This window comes from Macrobrachium nipponense, chromosome 12 (genome assembly GCF_015104395.2).
Source record: "Macrobrachium nipponense isolate FS-2020 chromosome 12, ASM1510439v2, whole genome shotgun sequence".
NCBI classification, from domain to species: Eukaryota; Metazoa; Arthropoda; class Malacostraca; order Decapoda; family Palaemonidae; genus Macrobrachium; species Macrobrachium nipponense.
In genome coordinates, this window is record NC_087205.1 from 91,963,728 (window position 1) to 91,981,491 (window position 17,764).

The 17,764-nt window shown below is 38.7% G+C and overlaps 2 protein-coding genes across 2 annotated transcripts in view; one reads left to right on the forward strand and one right to left on the reverse strand.

The window, feature by feature from the left end:
* The window catches only part of LOC135224664 (protein cereblon-like), a 105,584-nt gene extending 102,414 nt beyond the window's left edge, over positions 1-3,170 (forward strand). Inside the window, exons 7-9 of the mRNA XM_064263884.1 lie at positions 652-786; positions 1,358-1,551; positions 1,721-3,170. Coding sequence (XP_064119954.1) covers positions 652-786; positions 1,358-1,551; positions 1,721-1,892 — 501 coding nt within the window. The 3' untranslated portion in view covers positions 1,893-3,170. The remainder of the gene's footprint in view (positions 1-651; positions 787-1,357; positions 1,552-1,720) is intronic.
* Positions 3,171-5,443: 2,273 nt separating this feature from the next.
* LOC135224663 (neutral alpha-glucosidase AB-like) overlaps positions 5,444-17,764 on the reverse strand; it is a 154,195-nt gene continuing 141,874 nt past the window's right edge. Inside the window, 10 exon segments of the mRNA XM_064263883.1 lie at positions 5,444-5,936; positions 7,482-7,638; positions 8,270-8,440; positions 8,787-9,013; positions 9,328-9,496; positions 9,805-10,062; positions 10,288-10,434; positions 10,990-11,084; positions 11,616-11,803; positions 12,396-12,535. Coding sequence (XP_064119953.1) covers positions 5,815-5,936; positions 7,482-7,638; positions 8,270-8,440; positions 8,787-9,013; positions 9,328-9,496; positions 9,805-10,062; positions 10,288-10,434; positions 10,990-11,084; positions 11,616-11,803; positions 12,396-12,535 — 1,674 coding nt within the window. The 3' untranslated portion in view covers positions 5,444-5,814.

Consider the following 17,764-nt stretch of genomic DNA (forward strand, 5'->3'; position numbering starts at 1 on the left):
GTAGAACTGGTCACTGTGACTGCAATATCAGAACCTAGCTGTTTTATACATATGTTTACTGGGTTGTCTTTCTTCCAGATATATATTTTTTAGAAAATAATTTTGTTTATTTTTTTAAGCAATGGGAATATTTTCCCAAGATAATTATAGGGTTTCAGAATGAAATGAAAGAGGTGTGATAGAACTGTGCACATTCATTAAGGTACAGGTTACATATTGTCTCATGTATTTGAAATGTACCTTTGTAGAATTCCAGTAGTCTTCCACTGTTTATGATAATGGATATATAACAGTGGAATTTGCAATTAGACCCATGGGGGCAGATGTGTTTTTAAGAATAAGAAAAATAAGAAAGTCAGTAGAATTTTTATAAGTCCTGTATTTCCCATAACCAGACCTGTGATTAGTGTAATTTTACTTTGAACACTGTCTGTTAGTTACTACTACTTATGTTATGGTACTTATTCTGGTGTCATATTCATGCAGTATACTTGCACTTCACTGCATTGTGTCCTTAAAAACCAAAGTAATAAAACAAAGGTTTAAAAGTGCCCAAACTTTTGTCTAATGGAAATACCTTTGATTAAGAAATTGTTTCAAGAAAATTAGTATATACTATATATTCTGAATTGTCTTGTGTTTTCGCAACAGGTACCTTGTGATCCCCAAGAATTATCTCATTGGGCAGCCATCAACCTTCCTTTACACGATTCCCACCGAATGACTCTTCTCAGCCTCAACACACCAACTCAGCGCCTTAGATACATACTGTCTGTTCTTAGCAAGGTTAGAGAATAATTTACTGCTTAGAAATGACTTCTGAAATGTTTTGAATCATGATATAACCTGTAGTAATTTAATTTACTGCAGTTGTTTTGATTAATAAGGCTCATGGATGAAGATATATTTATGACTAATGGGTTTGTATAAAGAACTGAAGATATATTTATGACTAATGGGTTTGGATAAAGAACTGTTATAGAAGTTTTGATTATGTTTACCTAGCTATATACAGGCAGTCCCCAGTTGTCGGGGGGCGGCAGGTGGGGACCGTTCCGTTCTCGGTGGGGTGCTGATAAGCAAAAACCGCCATTAACTGAAACTCGGCAATTTATGGCGCCAAGTTTCTGTCTGTTGATGGCACCTCTTGTCAGGTAACCGAAACTTGGCCCTTATAGCGCCATAAATCGCTGATTTTGTGGCACTAGACAAGCCCCATAAAACTGGATCGCCATTAACCGAGACTGCCGATAACCAGGGAGTGCCTGTATACTGTTTTTCAAATAAATGGTACCTATTGCTTCTTCCCTGTACTTCATTGTAGATGTTATGAGTTACCCCTTTCTCTTCTATTCAGTGCAAGATGCTAAGCTGTATACATTGCACTGGAACCATAGCAAACACGGCCGACATCTTTTCCATGTCAGTAGAAGGACCACAAGGAACCTTTGTTAATCCCCAGGGTTACGTGCACGAAATGCTGACTTTAACCAAAGCCACCAATCTTTCTTATTATGGTCGCCCTTCAGTAGAATATTCGTGGTTCCCAGGGTAAGTTGCCTTCATTTTAATGTAGATATGTTTTATGCCTGAACTATTTTGCCATTATTTTTAAACTTTTGGGATAAGAAAGAGTTCAGTTGAAAGTTTTGACAATATCTGTACAATACTTGCCCTTCTTCATGAACTGTGCAGCTTTATTGAATTTTAATGGTTGTAGATATGCGTGGATAGTGGCTACGTGTGGGCGGTGCCATAATCATATTGGCTGGAAATTCACAGCTACAAAACGAAAACTCAAGCCTCAGAAGTTTTATGGGCTGACTCGGAAGAGTGTGCAAGCTAGATTAGCCGAAGACGCAGACGAGGGTGAAATGCGACATGTGATATAATCTCGTTAATATTAAAACTACAGTACATATATATTATGTAGAGTCCTTGCTTGATAGTCATACAAGAATTTTATTTATTGAGTTTTTTGTATTTCATTGTTGATTTTTATTAATTTTAAGGTAAATGACATCTTAATCATCCATCACCGTCTGTATAAATCAGTGTTGAACGTATAATGATTTCTTTACAGAGACAATTTACATTATGGATATCAGTTTTGTATTTACAACTTCACCTCTGGTTACCTATTCTCCTCTGATAAAGGACTGCGCTTCTGTTATTTTATGATGGGACTACTGCTCTAAAACTAGTGCCTGTTTGAAGTGAAAAATTCTTGTGATACTGTACTTTGTTCTGTGTCAATCAGTTTCAGATAGCATTTGTAATATTCTGTATACAGTACTCCATAGGGTAATGACTCCCTGTTAAAAAAAGTAGAGTATGTTAAGAATTTTATTAGATGCCTAAAACAAAGAAAAGTGTATTTTTTGTAATGGCTTTAATTATAAGCATAAATGGGTAATAGTAACATACTGTAAATGGTTGCAGTTATGGCTGTGTACCTGCACAATAGAAGGTAGAGGGGCTGGTGTATGCAGGCAGAAGTAGATAGATGGATGTCCACAGTAGAACTTGAATGTGCTGGTGCTTCTGATTATTTATATGTAATGAGTATGGTTTTAATTTAGCAACTTGCATTTTTGAACAAAGTTGTTTTAAATGGCGACTATTGTTCAGGTATGTTTTCAGGAACTTAGTTTTAATTTAATGTTTAAAACAAATTGTGACAAGTATTCATTTATTTCTGCTGCTCAGAACAGTTTATGTGCTGTGTTCCTCTTCTTACCGTTTATGAGAATGTGGAAACTACAAACAAAGGCTAAGATATAACTTATTTTATCACATATTATCAGGTAGAAGGGTTTCTTAAATTATTATCAGGTAGAAGGGTTTCTTAAATTTTGCATAAGTTGTGTTATTCTTGTCTACCATGAGGTACCCTGTGTAATGGTTGTATATTATTGACCTTCGTTCTTTTACTTTGTATCAGTTTCTTTCATATTTGTGCTTTATTTTCCTGCCATATACATATATGTACTATACATTTAGGAAGATCTATTGATCAATACTAATCGGGTCTATGGATGTTCTAATTTTGGGAAAATCAGGATAAAGGACAGTAAGCAGTACAAGCATAACCTTTGTAGGAAAACCAACTAAATTTCGGTACTGAATGTTATAAACATTGAGAAATAAAAATCTATTACTCATGTGTACTAACTAGCATTCAATATTCATCCTGGATGTTATTCATGAATAACAATGTAAAGCTTGTGTGCTGGGTGGTTGGCAGCAAGGCACATGCATACCTTTGGTTGTAGCCAAGTAACATCATCTGCTTTTGTTATCTGGAGATGTGACTGCAAGTTCAATGGGGCTAGTATGATGCAGCTCCCAAAGGATTGTAGAAAGGATGAAGTGTAATTTTATCAAAATTAAACTTGAAGAGCGGCATCACTTGCTGGCCGAGAAGAAATTGTGAGGGCTTAGAGAGATTTCTCCAAATCTCAGGCAGTGTTCTTTGAGTTATACCAAATCCATTTCACTCCTTTTTAAAAGTAACTTAGACGCAGTGTGGGAAAATTCTTAAAATACCCACTCTTTACGTCTAACAGTCACAGCAGGCCAGGCATTGTATGTTTTGGCTGGTAATAAGGATTTGGGTAATTACATCTTTTGGTGGGTCTGTAGGCATATCGACAACAATTAACACCTGACAAGCAGGGCTCAGTCCTGTACATCATCCCGTCAGATCTTTTGAGACGGGTTTGATCCATCCCTTCTTCCAACTAATCTTTTATCGTATCCTAGACCTTTGCCAGTTCCTTTCATTCTTCCAAAATGGGTTTGTTTCTTGTTGGTGCTAATGAAGGTTACCAGGTCACCAGTCTTTTGTCTGTACCCTCAGGTATTATTTTGTTACTCTCCAGTGCTGTTAACAGCTATACTTCTGTTCTCTAGGTGTTTACTCTGCATAGGATAACTTAATATGTTTTGAAAGTAATATATTAAAGCTTTTCACTCTACTACTAATTAGACAAAAAGCTGAATTTTACAATTATCAAGCACTGTTCAGTTACCAATACTGTGTTATTTGCTGGTGTCTCACACACACTATCTGTAATTGCCTTGTTGAATGTTCCGAGAATGTAGTAGCTCCTTTGCAGCTTATTTCAGTGTTTTCTGCATTATTCAAATCAGGGTGTTTAATTTTCTCACTGTGGTTTTAACTAACTCGAGTTATTGCTTTATAGAAATTTTAGAATAAGTGCAGGTTTGCTTTAATCCCTTACTTCTCTTAGATATAGCAGAAATTAAATTTTCAGACCTTCTCCTTAGATGCTGATTTTTATTTTTTCTCTAGTAGATGGAATTCTAAACCTTGTTTTTCTTCAAAATTTGCACCATTGTATAGTAATTGTAACCATCTAGTGTGAGACCCTTCTCTCTTTCTTATCTTGGCTGAAATATGATAAGGTGCCAGTGAGAAGCTAATTAGTAAACCGTAGTGTGCATATTTTTCTAGTTTCAGCATTTTTTTTTTCTTTCAATGCCTTTATTTCCATTCCTTTTGTTTTGTCTTATATTAACATGATTGCTTTTTCATGTACTGTATTTTGATTTACTATTGAGGAAATGTGTAATTTTGTTGTAATGATTCCATTATTTCTCATTACTTGGCAATAATTAGCTAGACCCTTGAAAATTCTCATCTCCCTGTCTAAATAGTGTAAATAGATGACCCAAGAATTTCAGCTTCATGGTAAATCCATATTGATAAGCTGCACTTGAGTAGAGAATCTTTATAATAAAGAGTGCACTTCAATTTCTTCAAATAAATTTGGCTTAGTCAAAAGAGAATCTATAAACTTGGAACAGGGAGTTGATGAACTATAGGTGATAATTTTTTATGTGCAAAATATTTGAAGTATTTCTCGCATTCTGTAACAATGAAGAGAATAAGTAATTTGTATAACCTAGTATTTATTATTTTTTTTCACAAACATCAAAGTACCTAAGCACTTAAATTATAAAAGTAATCTCATCCAGACATATGGAATGTACTTGTATAGAATACTAAATCATTTAATAACCTACTATTTTACATCACATGAGGTTAAGTCTGCCTGCCATGTCCTCATATTTGATTCATATCAAAACAACTATCATTATATCTCGGTTAAAAATGAACATCTTACCACATTTACAAACATAAATACTTACAAAATATAAAATATCCATCTGCTTAAAACAGTTTTTAAATTAAGATAAATAATAAATAGCTTATAGAGCACAGCATTTTAAATTTTATTTTCTAAATTCTCCTTCAAAATATGAGCATGTCCTTTAGTTATTGACACTGCGTGTAAGTTTTGTGTGCATCAACAAATGAGGAAATTGTTGCAACTGATCTAATAATAACTAGTTGGAGTAAAGATGTCCCAATTATTTAAACTTGCATATTTTTCTTTTTACTATTTATGTTACATACTATTTATGTTACAAGGCAATGTATATAAAGATGTAAACTTCACCCTTTATAAAATATATCACTGCAACAGGAAAATTTCTTGGGTTTGGTACCATTAAGAATTAACAGAGTTAATGTGAAAATTTCTTTAATTTTAAATGTGTAAAACAAATCTGTAAGTGTAATAATTATGCATGCAGAAATCATTCAAAACCAGTCAATCATCAAAATAAAAAAATACAACAAAAATGTTAACAACAAAAACTGCCATCATCCACCAAAGATATGTTGCATTTGCCCATTAAACTACTAGTATCTAAAACCCAACAACAATATGTAATTTGTAATAAATTGGTTACTACATACACTATCATATTAATTCACTTTTATCATTGGACTGTGATTGTAAAAGCTTCACGCATGTTTATGCCTGGCTTTCGTATAGTCAATTGACTTGCATGGTTGCTGTCTCCATCCACGAAAGTCTTCTCCAACTCTCGGGTGCCAAGTGCTGGAATGGAAGACATTGGTATTGAATCATCAGAATACTAGTTAAATATAGCAAAACCTGTACTTTACTTATGAGTTACACAATTATGGCAATTTCCTATACATTCTACCATTTTATATATGATTAATTTTTAGGAACTATGTGGAATTGCTACTAGCTGTAAGATACTAAGATACATGGAAAATATTGACAATCTATAATACAGTGCGTTCTTGACTACAGCGGGGGATCCGTTCCAGGGCCGCACTTGTAAGTTGGTTTTTCACTGTTAACAGTGCTCACAATGCTGCAACTTGCTGTTATATCAAGTTACAGCGCTGTTAATGTGATGCCTATTCATGCTGTTAGCACAGCCAATGGCACTGAAAAAGCACTATAAGATCAGATCGCCAAAAGTCGAGGATGCACTGATAGGGTCTTTGTTATTTATCAGAGAGCTAGACACTGCAAAGTGAATTGCTGATGTGCAATCAAAGTGCCTAATTACTCATAATATCAAAAGATAATACAAAATTCCCATTACTAAAAGCAATATTGAAACAGATTCTTGAAATCTGGCTTTGAAATTTTGCATTACACCAATAGTGCCAAAAAAATTAGACAGAAAAAGGATTATATAAACGTCACATTTGGTAGCCTAACCTGACTGCCAACCAGTTAATCTTCCATTTGCTACATCTGAGAAAGCCCAAAATGAAATTAACTTTATATGCAAAAAAAGACAAAATAGCATGACACCATAAATACCATAACAAACTGAGTACCTGTGCTTGAGAGGAAAAGGCCCAAGTATTACATATATATTAACAAACTACTACATTCATATTGGGTTGATTATTTAAAATAAAAAATAAATTAGCTAAACTAGAAAGTAAAGGCACAAACAACTACAAAACCTAAATATTTAACTCAATACACTTGAAAAGGTCAATCTTCAACCAAAAAACCAAACAACCAACTTTAAAGATGACTAACTATCCAACCTTACTGGCATTAGTGTCATTAAACCTTAAACTATCAAGGAATGGTGCAAATTTAATATCAAACTCTAAGTTAATTTACTTCACTTATTCTTTTCTAAATTTCCAAAATTGAAATTTCATGTTCTGTTACAAAAAGAATAGTGTTAACTACACTCTGCTGCATGCCATGTTTTACCTTCATCATTTCTATTGAGTTGTTCATGTGCCAATCCATTTCAAAACTTCTCTTATGAATCCTGTTATGCTGTTATATTTGCATCATTACTTCTATCGAAAGGAAGGAAGGAATATAATATTTAGGCCAAAGGCCAAATGCTGGGACCTATAAAGTCATTCAGAGCTGAAAGGGATACTGACTGTAAGAAGGTTTGAAAGGTGTAACATGAAGAAAACTTTGCAGATGCACTTTGAAACAATTGTTTGAGGGTGGAGAGTCCAGAACCTTAGATAATGCCTATACTAGTTGATGGCACTCTCCCCACAGGAACATCACTTCTATTGCTAAATCCTGCAATTTACTCAATACCCAGAAAAACAAGAATTAGGAAAAGAAGAAACTTACAACTGCTTTTGAGGATCACTTTAGTTGGCTGTTTTTTGAGGCCCACGATGATCACTCGCTCAAGCCATGAATTTGTGTCAAAGCTTCCATTTGGATCAATTTTTTTGGACCTCAAGACACCACCTGCATAGGAGAATTCCAAGTACAAATACTTGCCCTGAAAAAAGAAAAAAAATTTGTTTAAAACACAATACAACTTCTAATGAAAAAAATGTACAAAATTACTCTTATTTTAATGGAGACTGTATCACACGAATACTAATTGTTTTTTTTTTTTTTTTTTTTTTTTTTTTTTTTTTTTTTTGTTTTTTTTTTTTTTTTTTTTTTTTTTTTTTTTTCCAGGCATCTATCACGGATGTGGTACAACATCCAGATATGTAACTGGAGACACATTTGTCAGCAAACCACTGGTCATTATTGTCACCTATGTTTCCAAAGTATATTTTACGTACTTGTTCTATACCTCTTGCCTTGATAGTACCTCCTCTTTGAACACTACTATCCAGAGGAATGATGATGCTACTAAAAATTTTCCACAATTTTCTCTCTCTTTTTGCTAAGGACAAATTATAAAGAAATGCTAGTGAAATTGGTCATTCCTGTTCAGTTAGGTTCAACAGCTTGATAATAGATGTGAGCCTGTGGTCAAGTTTTTCATTTTATTATTACAGATCTCATAACCAACTCAAATATTTTAGACCACTTGAGAAGACATTTTTTTTATGAATTTTATAAGTAGCATCCCCACCATGAAGAAAAATGCAGACTTGATACAAATAAAAACACACCTGTCTATAATCAAAGGTATGTTCATCATCCATATAAAGGGTTCCTTGTGCCTTTCCTTCGACATCTAAGGCTACAACCAATGTGTAGGGGTCATCCCTCATCAACGATGAAGCACGTCGAACTCTGTCTTTTCGTGGAATTATACTGCCACCCCTCTGGAAAACTGGAATCTGCAAAATTCATGAAGAAAAACCAAGATAAAAATTAATTATGGGATGTAAAGATTAGGTACTAAAACTGAAGTATGCAAGGTCAGAGTCCTCTATCAATGCCTTTACACTCAATGCCTTCAAACTGAAAATGCTGTGACAAAAACAAAAAAAATTTAAGTTTCAAGCATATTTCCCCTTTGAGAAGAATGGGGCAAAGTCCCAGTTATTGGCTATACACCCTCAGAAACTACAGATTCTTTTTGCTAATTTTCTTTGTTACCTTCATGCAAATTTTCTGTGTTGCATATTAAAAACTGTCTAAAGGAAAATAATGGTAGGCAACAAAGATTTCAAAGTAACTTGCCTTATCTCTTGGTGCAGCTACATTAGCACTACTTGGCCCTGGATATGTAGTCAAATCTTGCACATCATACCAAAGTCCTGGTGGGAAATAAACACTTGCAGAAGTTGCCCCCTGCTCTACAACAGGACGCACTAAGAGCGCTGACCCAATAAGATGTTCATAGTCAATACCAAAGGAGGCTTCATCTTCAGGGAAATCAGCCCAAATTGGTCTCATAGCTGGGGTACCTGTCAAAAGTCAGAAACACAATAACAGCGACTTCTTTTTATAAAGAGACCGAGACTGACAAAGTAAAACAATCAAAGTGCAGTTCACCTCCAGAAGACAATAGGTTGTAATAAATCTGTCATCATTTTGGAGACCTTTAGTGAGCTTTAATTAAATTATTTATCAAACTCCACAGTCAATAATATCTTATTGAATTTCATCATATAGATTGTGATACCTTATTAACATCACCGTGCCAAAACAAAATTTTAAAAAATTAGTTTTTGTTTGCTGGGTTTTGATCATAACCATAAAAAAATAAATTACTATTTACCTGCAAGTTCATTCTCATAGAAGAGAGTATACCAAAGAGGCAAGTATTGGTATCTCTGGCGTAAAGCATTTCTTATAATGTGCAGGGTTTCTTCATCAAATAACCATGGTTCCCGACGCTTTGTGTCCAAATGAGCATGGGCACGGAAGAATGGTTGGAATGCAGAAGCCTTTCAAGTAATAAAAAAATGTTTCAATAAATTCACACATGAAGTGTTACACTTGAATGAAAGTTGATCCTCAATATAAATACAACTTGTAACATTTAAAATGTTTTTAACCAATGACATGACCATATCTGTCATACACTTTTGTCCCTCTCAAATTTTACATAATCAAATATTCAAACAATACAGGCATATAGAGCAAAAAAGTTACTTAATAGTTTGACTGAATTTTATTCAACTGGCAGTTTGAAAGTCTTCCGAAAGACTTTGCAATACCATATAAATTAATAAAAAAAAAAAAAAAAGCTTACCTGATACCACCGTGACAACAGATAGCTGTCAGGATTGCCGAAGAAGCCACCAATATCTGCTCCAACATGGCTAATACCAGTAACAACAAGGGAAAGCAACATAGGAACAGTAATACGCAAGTGATTCCAATCAGCCGTATTATCACCAGTCCAAACAGCTGCAGTACGCTGGGTCCCTGCATAATGAGCTCTTGTGAGGATAAATGGTCGCAGACGATGCTCAGAACGACGTAGGTGTCCTTCATATGTGGCTTGGTGCTAGAAAAAAAAATAAATAAATAAATAAATACGAGACATGAAAACTTAATGAAATAAAAATGAGAATGCCTTTTTTCCATGTTTTGAAAATTATGAACTTCGAGAAGGAATATTTTATGAGCATGAAAAAGTATTCTCGAGACTGTAAGGATACATGGTAGTTAATCATGAGAATACTCGGGATAATCAAGGAAGGGTTTAAAGAAATAAATATATACTACTTACAAACAACATGCCATACACATTGTGGACCTCTCTGTGCTCTACTCCTAAACCTGGGTGGATATTATCCTTCTGCATTGTAACCTCTGGACCATTGAAAACTGACGGTTCATTCATATCATTCCACGTAAAAGTATCTAAGGTTGAACCCTGCAACAGAATTGCAGTTCTAGTACTGTTGATGTTAAAAAAGTAATAAATTTAGCACCAAAAGACTCCATAATAAGGTAACAAATATATTTATCAAACCCTCAATACACAAGATAGTACCTGAATTACAAATGATAAAGTTTGCTGGTATAACGAATGCCATACGATACAGTAAGTGATTAACTTTTCTTTATGGAGTACGTTTTGTATAACTTTAATAAATCTGACTTCTTAACTACCTATCTTTATTTACTACAGGCTATGCTTATCATGAAAATCTCCACAAGGTTTAAGCAAACTTTTAGCCTCTTAAATTTAATCTAGCTATCCTTACAGAATAGAAAACTGAGAAACTGATAAAATGACAAACATTACTAGAGCTAAAACTACATACACTATAGGGCAATGGGCAATTACCCAATACCTGTACAAATTTCCACTCGCCCACCACTTTGAAGTGCCTAGGCATCAGAACAACGAGAACTTAATTCTAGTATTGTACATTTGGCTATTCTATAGTTTTCCATTGGAAGTACTTAAGCAATAGTTTCTTACCTTGTAGCGATCTAACATGTATGTATCACTGTAAAAGTTGGCTGCCTCTGGATTAGTGAAATCTAAGTATGCTGATGAACCAGGCCAACACCACCCTATAAAAAACAATATCTTCGGTAACATATACAGACAGTCTTTGGATTGTAAATGAGATCTGCTGCCAAGTCCATCTTTAAATTGTTACATTGTAAGTAATTCAAGAGCTGGTTTGTAGAATTCATACATAGCATCAGTTATTCTAAGTTAAATATATCTTTGTTTAACCAGACCACTGAGCTGATTAACAGCTCTCCTAGGGCTGGCCTGAAGGATTAGATTTTTATTTACGTGGCTGGGAACCAATTGGTTACTTAGCAACAGGACCTACAGATTATTGCGGTTCGCATCTCACATTACACTTGAATAAGACAGTTGTCAATATTGCTCTCAGAAATGAGCATAAACCATACTACCACAGGAAAACAAGTTTGCCTAACTGTCAATTAACATGAATTCAACTATCTTCAAAACTGTATAGAAATGAGTCCATACCAAAAAATATACAATGTACTGCACCTTGATGTTTTAAATTCACAACTACCACAAGATACATCACCTTAAGATGTCCTTTTATATTCCCTGCTTACCGTCAAACTCTCCTCCATCCTTGGTATGCACAAACAAGTCTCGATCATGACACTCCTTGTAAAAGAAGTAGTTGCTGTCTCTCTTTATGTGAGGATCAATAATCGTCACCAGTTTGCGACCACGCGCCGTCAAGTTCGCTGTCATTTCCAGAGGATGAGGGAATTTGTGAGTGTCCCATGTGAAGTACCTTAAAAATTAATTGTTCAAATAAGTCTCCAGCTTTATTTAAGACAATTAAATGCCAAAAAACCCATATTGATATAGCAATACAATGTATGAATGTTACAAACGTTGTTCGCAAGTGCTAAATATCCTTCTCTACACTTAAAATGCATGAAAAAACTTGTTATACGAATGCAAGAATGACTGCCAACAACAGACTCTGAGCTCCTAAGTCAGTATATATACAGAAATACACTCATCTTCCATCTAGTTGATTTACTATATCTAAAAATACTAAAAAACCCATTTTAGATCTAATCAGCAACCATGAAGTTTAAGTTTTCCAAAAAATAATTCTCTAATGTATATTTTCAACTTTTACTGTTATTAAATAATTAATAACAAAAGGTATTCTCTCAAAATTACTATATTTTCATTCTAGCCAATGACCTCTCAGATTCAGATCTCAACTTCAACAATCTTCCACCAGATTTTAGTCATAAAAACCAATTCATTTTATAATTTCCTAAAAAGTAACACAAGAAACTAAACATTCTGGGTTTTCGAGAGTCCCCGGCTTCCACAATTAAATTTGTTTCCAGCAACAACTTACTTACCTCCTGCCATCTGTATATTCAATGTCGAGCCACATGACATCTAAAGGCAGATCGTGTTTGTCAAAGTTTTCGTGTACTTGGCGTACATCCTCTTCATCATTATAGTTCCAGCGACACTGATGATAGCTCAGACTGAAAAGCTGTAAAATGAAGATAAATTTTATATATTGAACCTTAAGCTCAATCTATAGAAACCTCAATGATATGAGTCATTAAAATGGTGAAGAAATCCACACTGATGTTAAGTGTAAATATATTAAATACGTAAAAATGATATTTTAATGATAAGATAAATTTTGTTCATACTTACCTGGCAGATATATATATATATAGCTGTATTCTTCATAGTCCGACAGAATTTCAAAACTTACGACACACGCAGTGGGAGGCCAGGTGGTTAGTACCCATTCCCGCCGCTGGGAGGCGGGAATCAGGAACCATTCCAATTTTCTATTCAGATTTTCTAGTGCCACTGTCTCCTGAGGGGAGGTGGGTGGGAACTATGAATATATATATCTGCCAGGTAAGTATGAACAAAATTTATCTTATCATTAAAATATCATTTTGTTCATGAGACTTACCTGTGAGATATATATATAGCTGAATACCACCATTGGAGGTGGGAAGAGACAGAATAGGATTTAGGAAACAAATTACATGTAGGTGATTGACACCTTGGTTCCTTACCTGTTAGCATAGCTGACTTTGTGATTACTGTCACCCAAATCTGCTTCTGCTTTACTAGAGTCTCAAGCTGGTGAGTTCTAGATGATCTGTCAACGGGGGGCGTGACCACAATGTGACTAGACCATATTGACCATACTATGAGGGCAACGAAACAAAACAACCACCTGACCAAGCCTAACTAAGTTATGATAGCATAGCTTAAGCTAAGGACTGGGAAGTCCGCCTCTGGCGGCCGACCCAACAACCATAAAAACACAATAATAAAATTAAAAAACACTTCCTAACGATTTTCTAAAGGATAGGATGAGTGTCACTCTCTGCCCCCAAAAATGTATCTGCGGAAACGTATGGCCCTAGCGAACAGCAGTTCTCATATGTCGTTTTCACATCTCTCAGGTAGTGTGAAGCGAACACAGAGTTGCTTCGCCAAAAGGTGGCACCCAGAATGTCACTGAGTGCCATATTCTTCTGAAATGCCACTGAGGTTGCAATCGCCCTCACCTCGTGAGCATTTACTTTCAACAGTTTAAAATCACTGTCCTGACAGTTTGTATGAGCCTCCTTAATAGTATCCCTTAAGAAGAACGCCAGTGCATTCTTCAACATTGGCAAGTCTGGCCTCTTCACCGAACACCACAGATTGTCCGAAGGACCTCGACTTTCCTTCGTTCTATCCAAATAAAATTTGAGAGCCCTGACAGGGCACAGGACTCTCTCTGGCTCTTGTCCAAGAATTTCCGCCATACCCTTGATTTCAAAGCTCCTGGGCCAAGGGTTAGACGGGTTCTCATTCTTGGCTAAAAACGTAGGGCTTAAGGTACATACCGCATTATGTCCTTTAAAGCCTATATGATTGCTGATGGCTTGAACTTCGCCAACTCTCTTCGCCGTCGCCAGAGTGGTTAGGAAAATAGCCTTTCTGGTCACATCCTTCAACGTCGCAGAATGGAGAGGCTCGAATGGACTGGACATCAGGAACTTCAAAACCACGTCCAAGTTCCAGGAGGGCAGCTTTGGCTGAGCCACCTTAGTGGTTTCAAAAGACCTTAAAAGATCGTGAAGGTCCTTGTTGTTTGCTAGATCCAAACCTCTATGTCTAAAAACCGCTGACAACATACTTTTCTTCTTTCCTCAGATAAAAAAGGAAGTCGGCTATCTGATTCACAGAGGTCGTGGCTGAGGAAATGCCCTTCTTCCTACACCATCTCCTGAAAGCGGCCCACTTCGATTGATACACCATACTAGAGGAAGCTCTTCGTGCACTGGCAATAGCCCTTGCCACTGATCTTGAAAAACCTCTCGCTCTGGCCAACTTTTCGATAGTCTGAAGGCAGTCAGACTCAGAGCGGGGAGGTTTTTGTGGTACCTCTCAAAGTAGGGCTGTTTGAGTAGATCGACTCTCAAAGGTAGTGTCCTCGGGAAGTCCATTAAGAAGGTCATTACCTCTGTGAACCATACTCTTGAAGGCCAAAACGGGGCGATCAACGTCATCCTTGCTCCTTCTGACGCCGCAAACTTCCTGATGACCTCTCCCATGATCTTGAACGGGGGAAAGGCATATATGTCCATCCCCGTCCAATCCCAGAGGAGGGCATCTACTGCTACTGCTCCTGGATCGAGTACAGGGGAGCAGTATAAAAGAAGCCTCTTTGTCCTCGATGTCGCAAACAGATCCACCAAGGGAAGTCCCCATAACCTCCACAATTCCTGACATACCTCTTGGTGAAGGGTCCATTTGATCGGAAACAGTTGTTGTAGCCGACTGAGTAGATCCGCACGGACGTTTTCCACTCCTGCAACGAATCTCGTAAGAATCGTTACATTCCGTGCCTGGGCCCACAGCAGGATCTCTCTTGCTAGGCCGAACAGGGAACGAGAGTGTGTTCCTCCCTGTTTCTTGAGGTACGCCAGAGCTGTGGTGTTGTCCGAGTTGATCTGGACTACTCGGCCTGAAACTCGCTCCTCGAAGAATTGGAGTGCCAAAAGAATTGCCCCCAATTCTTTGAGATTTATGTGCCAGGATATCTGTTCCCCTCTCCAGGTGCCTGACACTTCTTCCCCCCCCCCTAGTGTTGCTCCCCATCCCGACGTGGACGCGTCGGAAAACAACACTAGGTCGGGGCTCTGAAGGCTGAGAGAAACACCTTCTGCAAGCTTTGCGGGGTTGAGCCACCACCTTAAGTGATCCTTTACAGATTGGGAGATCCTCAGAGTCACTTCCAGATCCTCCTTGTTCTCCGCAAAGAAAAACTGGAGTGGTCTGAGATGCAGTCTCCCCAGGGGAACAAACTTCTCCAGCGAGGAAATGGTCCCCAGCAGACTCATCCATTCCCTCACCGAGCATGTTTCCTTCCCCAGGAAGGATGAAACTTTGTCGAAGCAGTGCTGCTGTCGTTCCTGGGACGGAAAAGCTCGAAAAACCACTGAATCCATCTGAATCCCCAGATACACGATGGACTGAGTTGGGATCAGATGGGACTTTTCGAAGTTCACAAGAAGTCCTAGAGACTTTGTTAATTCTAAAGTCGTATGAAGGTCCTCCAGACACCTCGACTCCGACGAGGCTCGAATGAGCCAATCGTCTAAGTATAACGAGACTCTTATTCTCGAAAAGTGAAGCCATCTCGCCACATTCCTCATCAACACCGTGAAAATCATCGGGGCTATGCTTAGCTCGAAGCAAAGAGCCCTGAACTGATAGACCTGTCCCCTCAGGACAAACCTCAGGTACTTCTTTGACTGAGGATGGATAGGGACGTGAAAGTATGCGTCCTGGAGGTCCAACGAAACCATCCAGTCGCCTGGTCTTAAGGCTCCTAGAACCGACTGAGACGTCTCCATCTTGAATTTTCCTTTCACCACAAAATGGTTCAGCCTGCTGACGTCCAGGACTGGTATCCATCCTCCCGACTGCTTCGGTACCAGGAACAACCTGTTGTAGAAACCTGGGGATTCCAAATCTAGGACCTGTTCCACAGCTCTCTTCTCGAGCATTTGCTCGAGCAGATCGAAAAGAATCTGCTGCTTTTCTTGATGGTTGGAGGGCGACAGATCCCTCGGCGTAGTGCACAGCGGTGGAAGCTCGAGGAATGGGATCTTGTATCCCTTTTCGATGACTTCGAGGGACCAGCTGTCCGTCCCTCTCGCTCTCCAGGCTTTTGCGAAGGAAAGAAGCCTGGCTCCAACTGGTGTCTGAAGGTCCGACAAGTCACTTCTTACCCCTAACCTTGGAAGGGGCTCTGCCTCTGGGAAGACCTCTTCCTTGAGGAGACGATCTCGAGGATCTCCTCGAGGAAGCTCCTCCGCGAAAGGGCTTCTGTTTCTTGGAAGCCTGTCCAAGTGGAGTAGCCGAAGGGAAAAGATGGCTCGACAGAGGAGCGAACAGCAACTCTGCCCTCTGTGAGGGAGAAACAGACTTCACTGTGAAGTTACAGTACAAGGCCCTTCTTCAAAAGCCCCATACAAAAGTGGGCAGCCAGTTCATCCGAACCATCCCTGACGGCCTTGTCCATGCACGCCAAAGCGCTGGACAGCTCCCCCGGACTAAACGAGTCAGGACTCCGAGACTGCAAGTTCAGGACTCCCAAACACCAGTCCAGAAAGTTGAAGACCTCCATCGTTCGAAACAGCCCTTTCAGATAATGATCAAGTTCCGAAAGAGTCCAAGACACCTTCGCAGAGGAAAGGAGAGACCTCCTTTGAGCGTCCACAAGGCTGGCAAAGTCTCCCTGCGAGGAGGAAGGAACTCTCAAACCAACATCCCCTCCCGTTTCATACCATTCCCCGCCTTTCCACTCAACCTTGACGGAGGCAGGGCAAAAGAAGTCTTGCCTTGGGTCTTCCTAGAATTCATCCAATCGTGGACTTTCTTGAAGGCTCTCTTCGTAGAAAGAGACGTCATCATCTTCACAAAGCCTGGCGTTCTCCTCGTCTTCGATGAGGCTAACTGCAAAGGAGGAGAGCGAGGGGCAGAGGGTTGGAACTTGTCTCCAAACAAGTCCCTCAGAAGGCGGGCCAAAACCTGGTAGTCCGAAGTCGACAACGAAGTTAATAACTCTCCCTCTTCAACGGGAGCAACAGAAGACCTTGAGGCCTAACTCGCAAAAGGGACCTCCGCTTTGAAGAAGTACTAGCAGAACAAGGCTGGGCATCCTTAACAGCAGCCTCTGAAGCGTCCCAAAGATCCGTGAAAGGGGCGTCCTGACGAGCAGCAGCAGCATGAGAAGCGTCATTATGAGCAGCCTGAGGAGCGTCATGCCGAGCAGCATGCAGAGCGTCACGAAGGGGGGCGAGAGGAGCGTCATGTCGAGAAGCTCGGCGATCCCTGCTGCGATGAGCCTTACGGTCTAGAGCGAGAAAGACGTCTAGGAGAGACAAAAAGGTGCTCCTCTTCCTCACTCTCAACAGAAGAGTGTCTGGGATGAAGCTCATTGAAACCTCTAGACAAGCGCTGGTGTGCCCAACAAAATCTAGAGGGCGACGAAGTAGACGAAGGAGACGAACGAGAAGGAGAGGGGGACTGCTTGGACCTCTTGATAGGCAGCCTCGAGTCCTTCCTGCGTCGATGCGGCTCTGCCTCCCTCTCGGCGATAAACGAAGCCAACTGCCGCTGCATTCCTAGCAGAATCTTCTTCGTAAGAGAAGTCTCCTTCTCAGGGGAAGGGCTGATCCTGTGGGAAGAC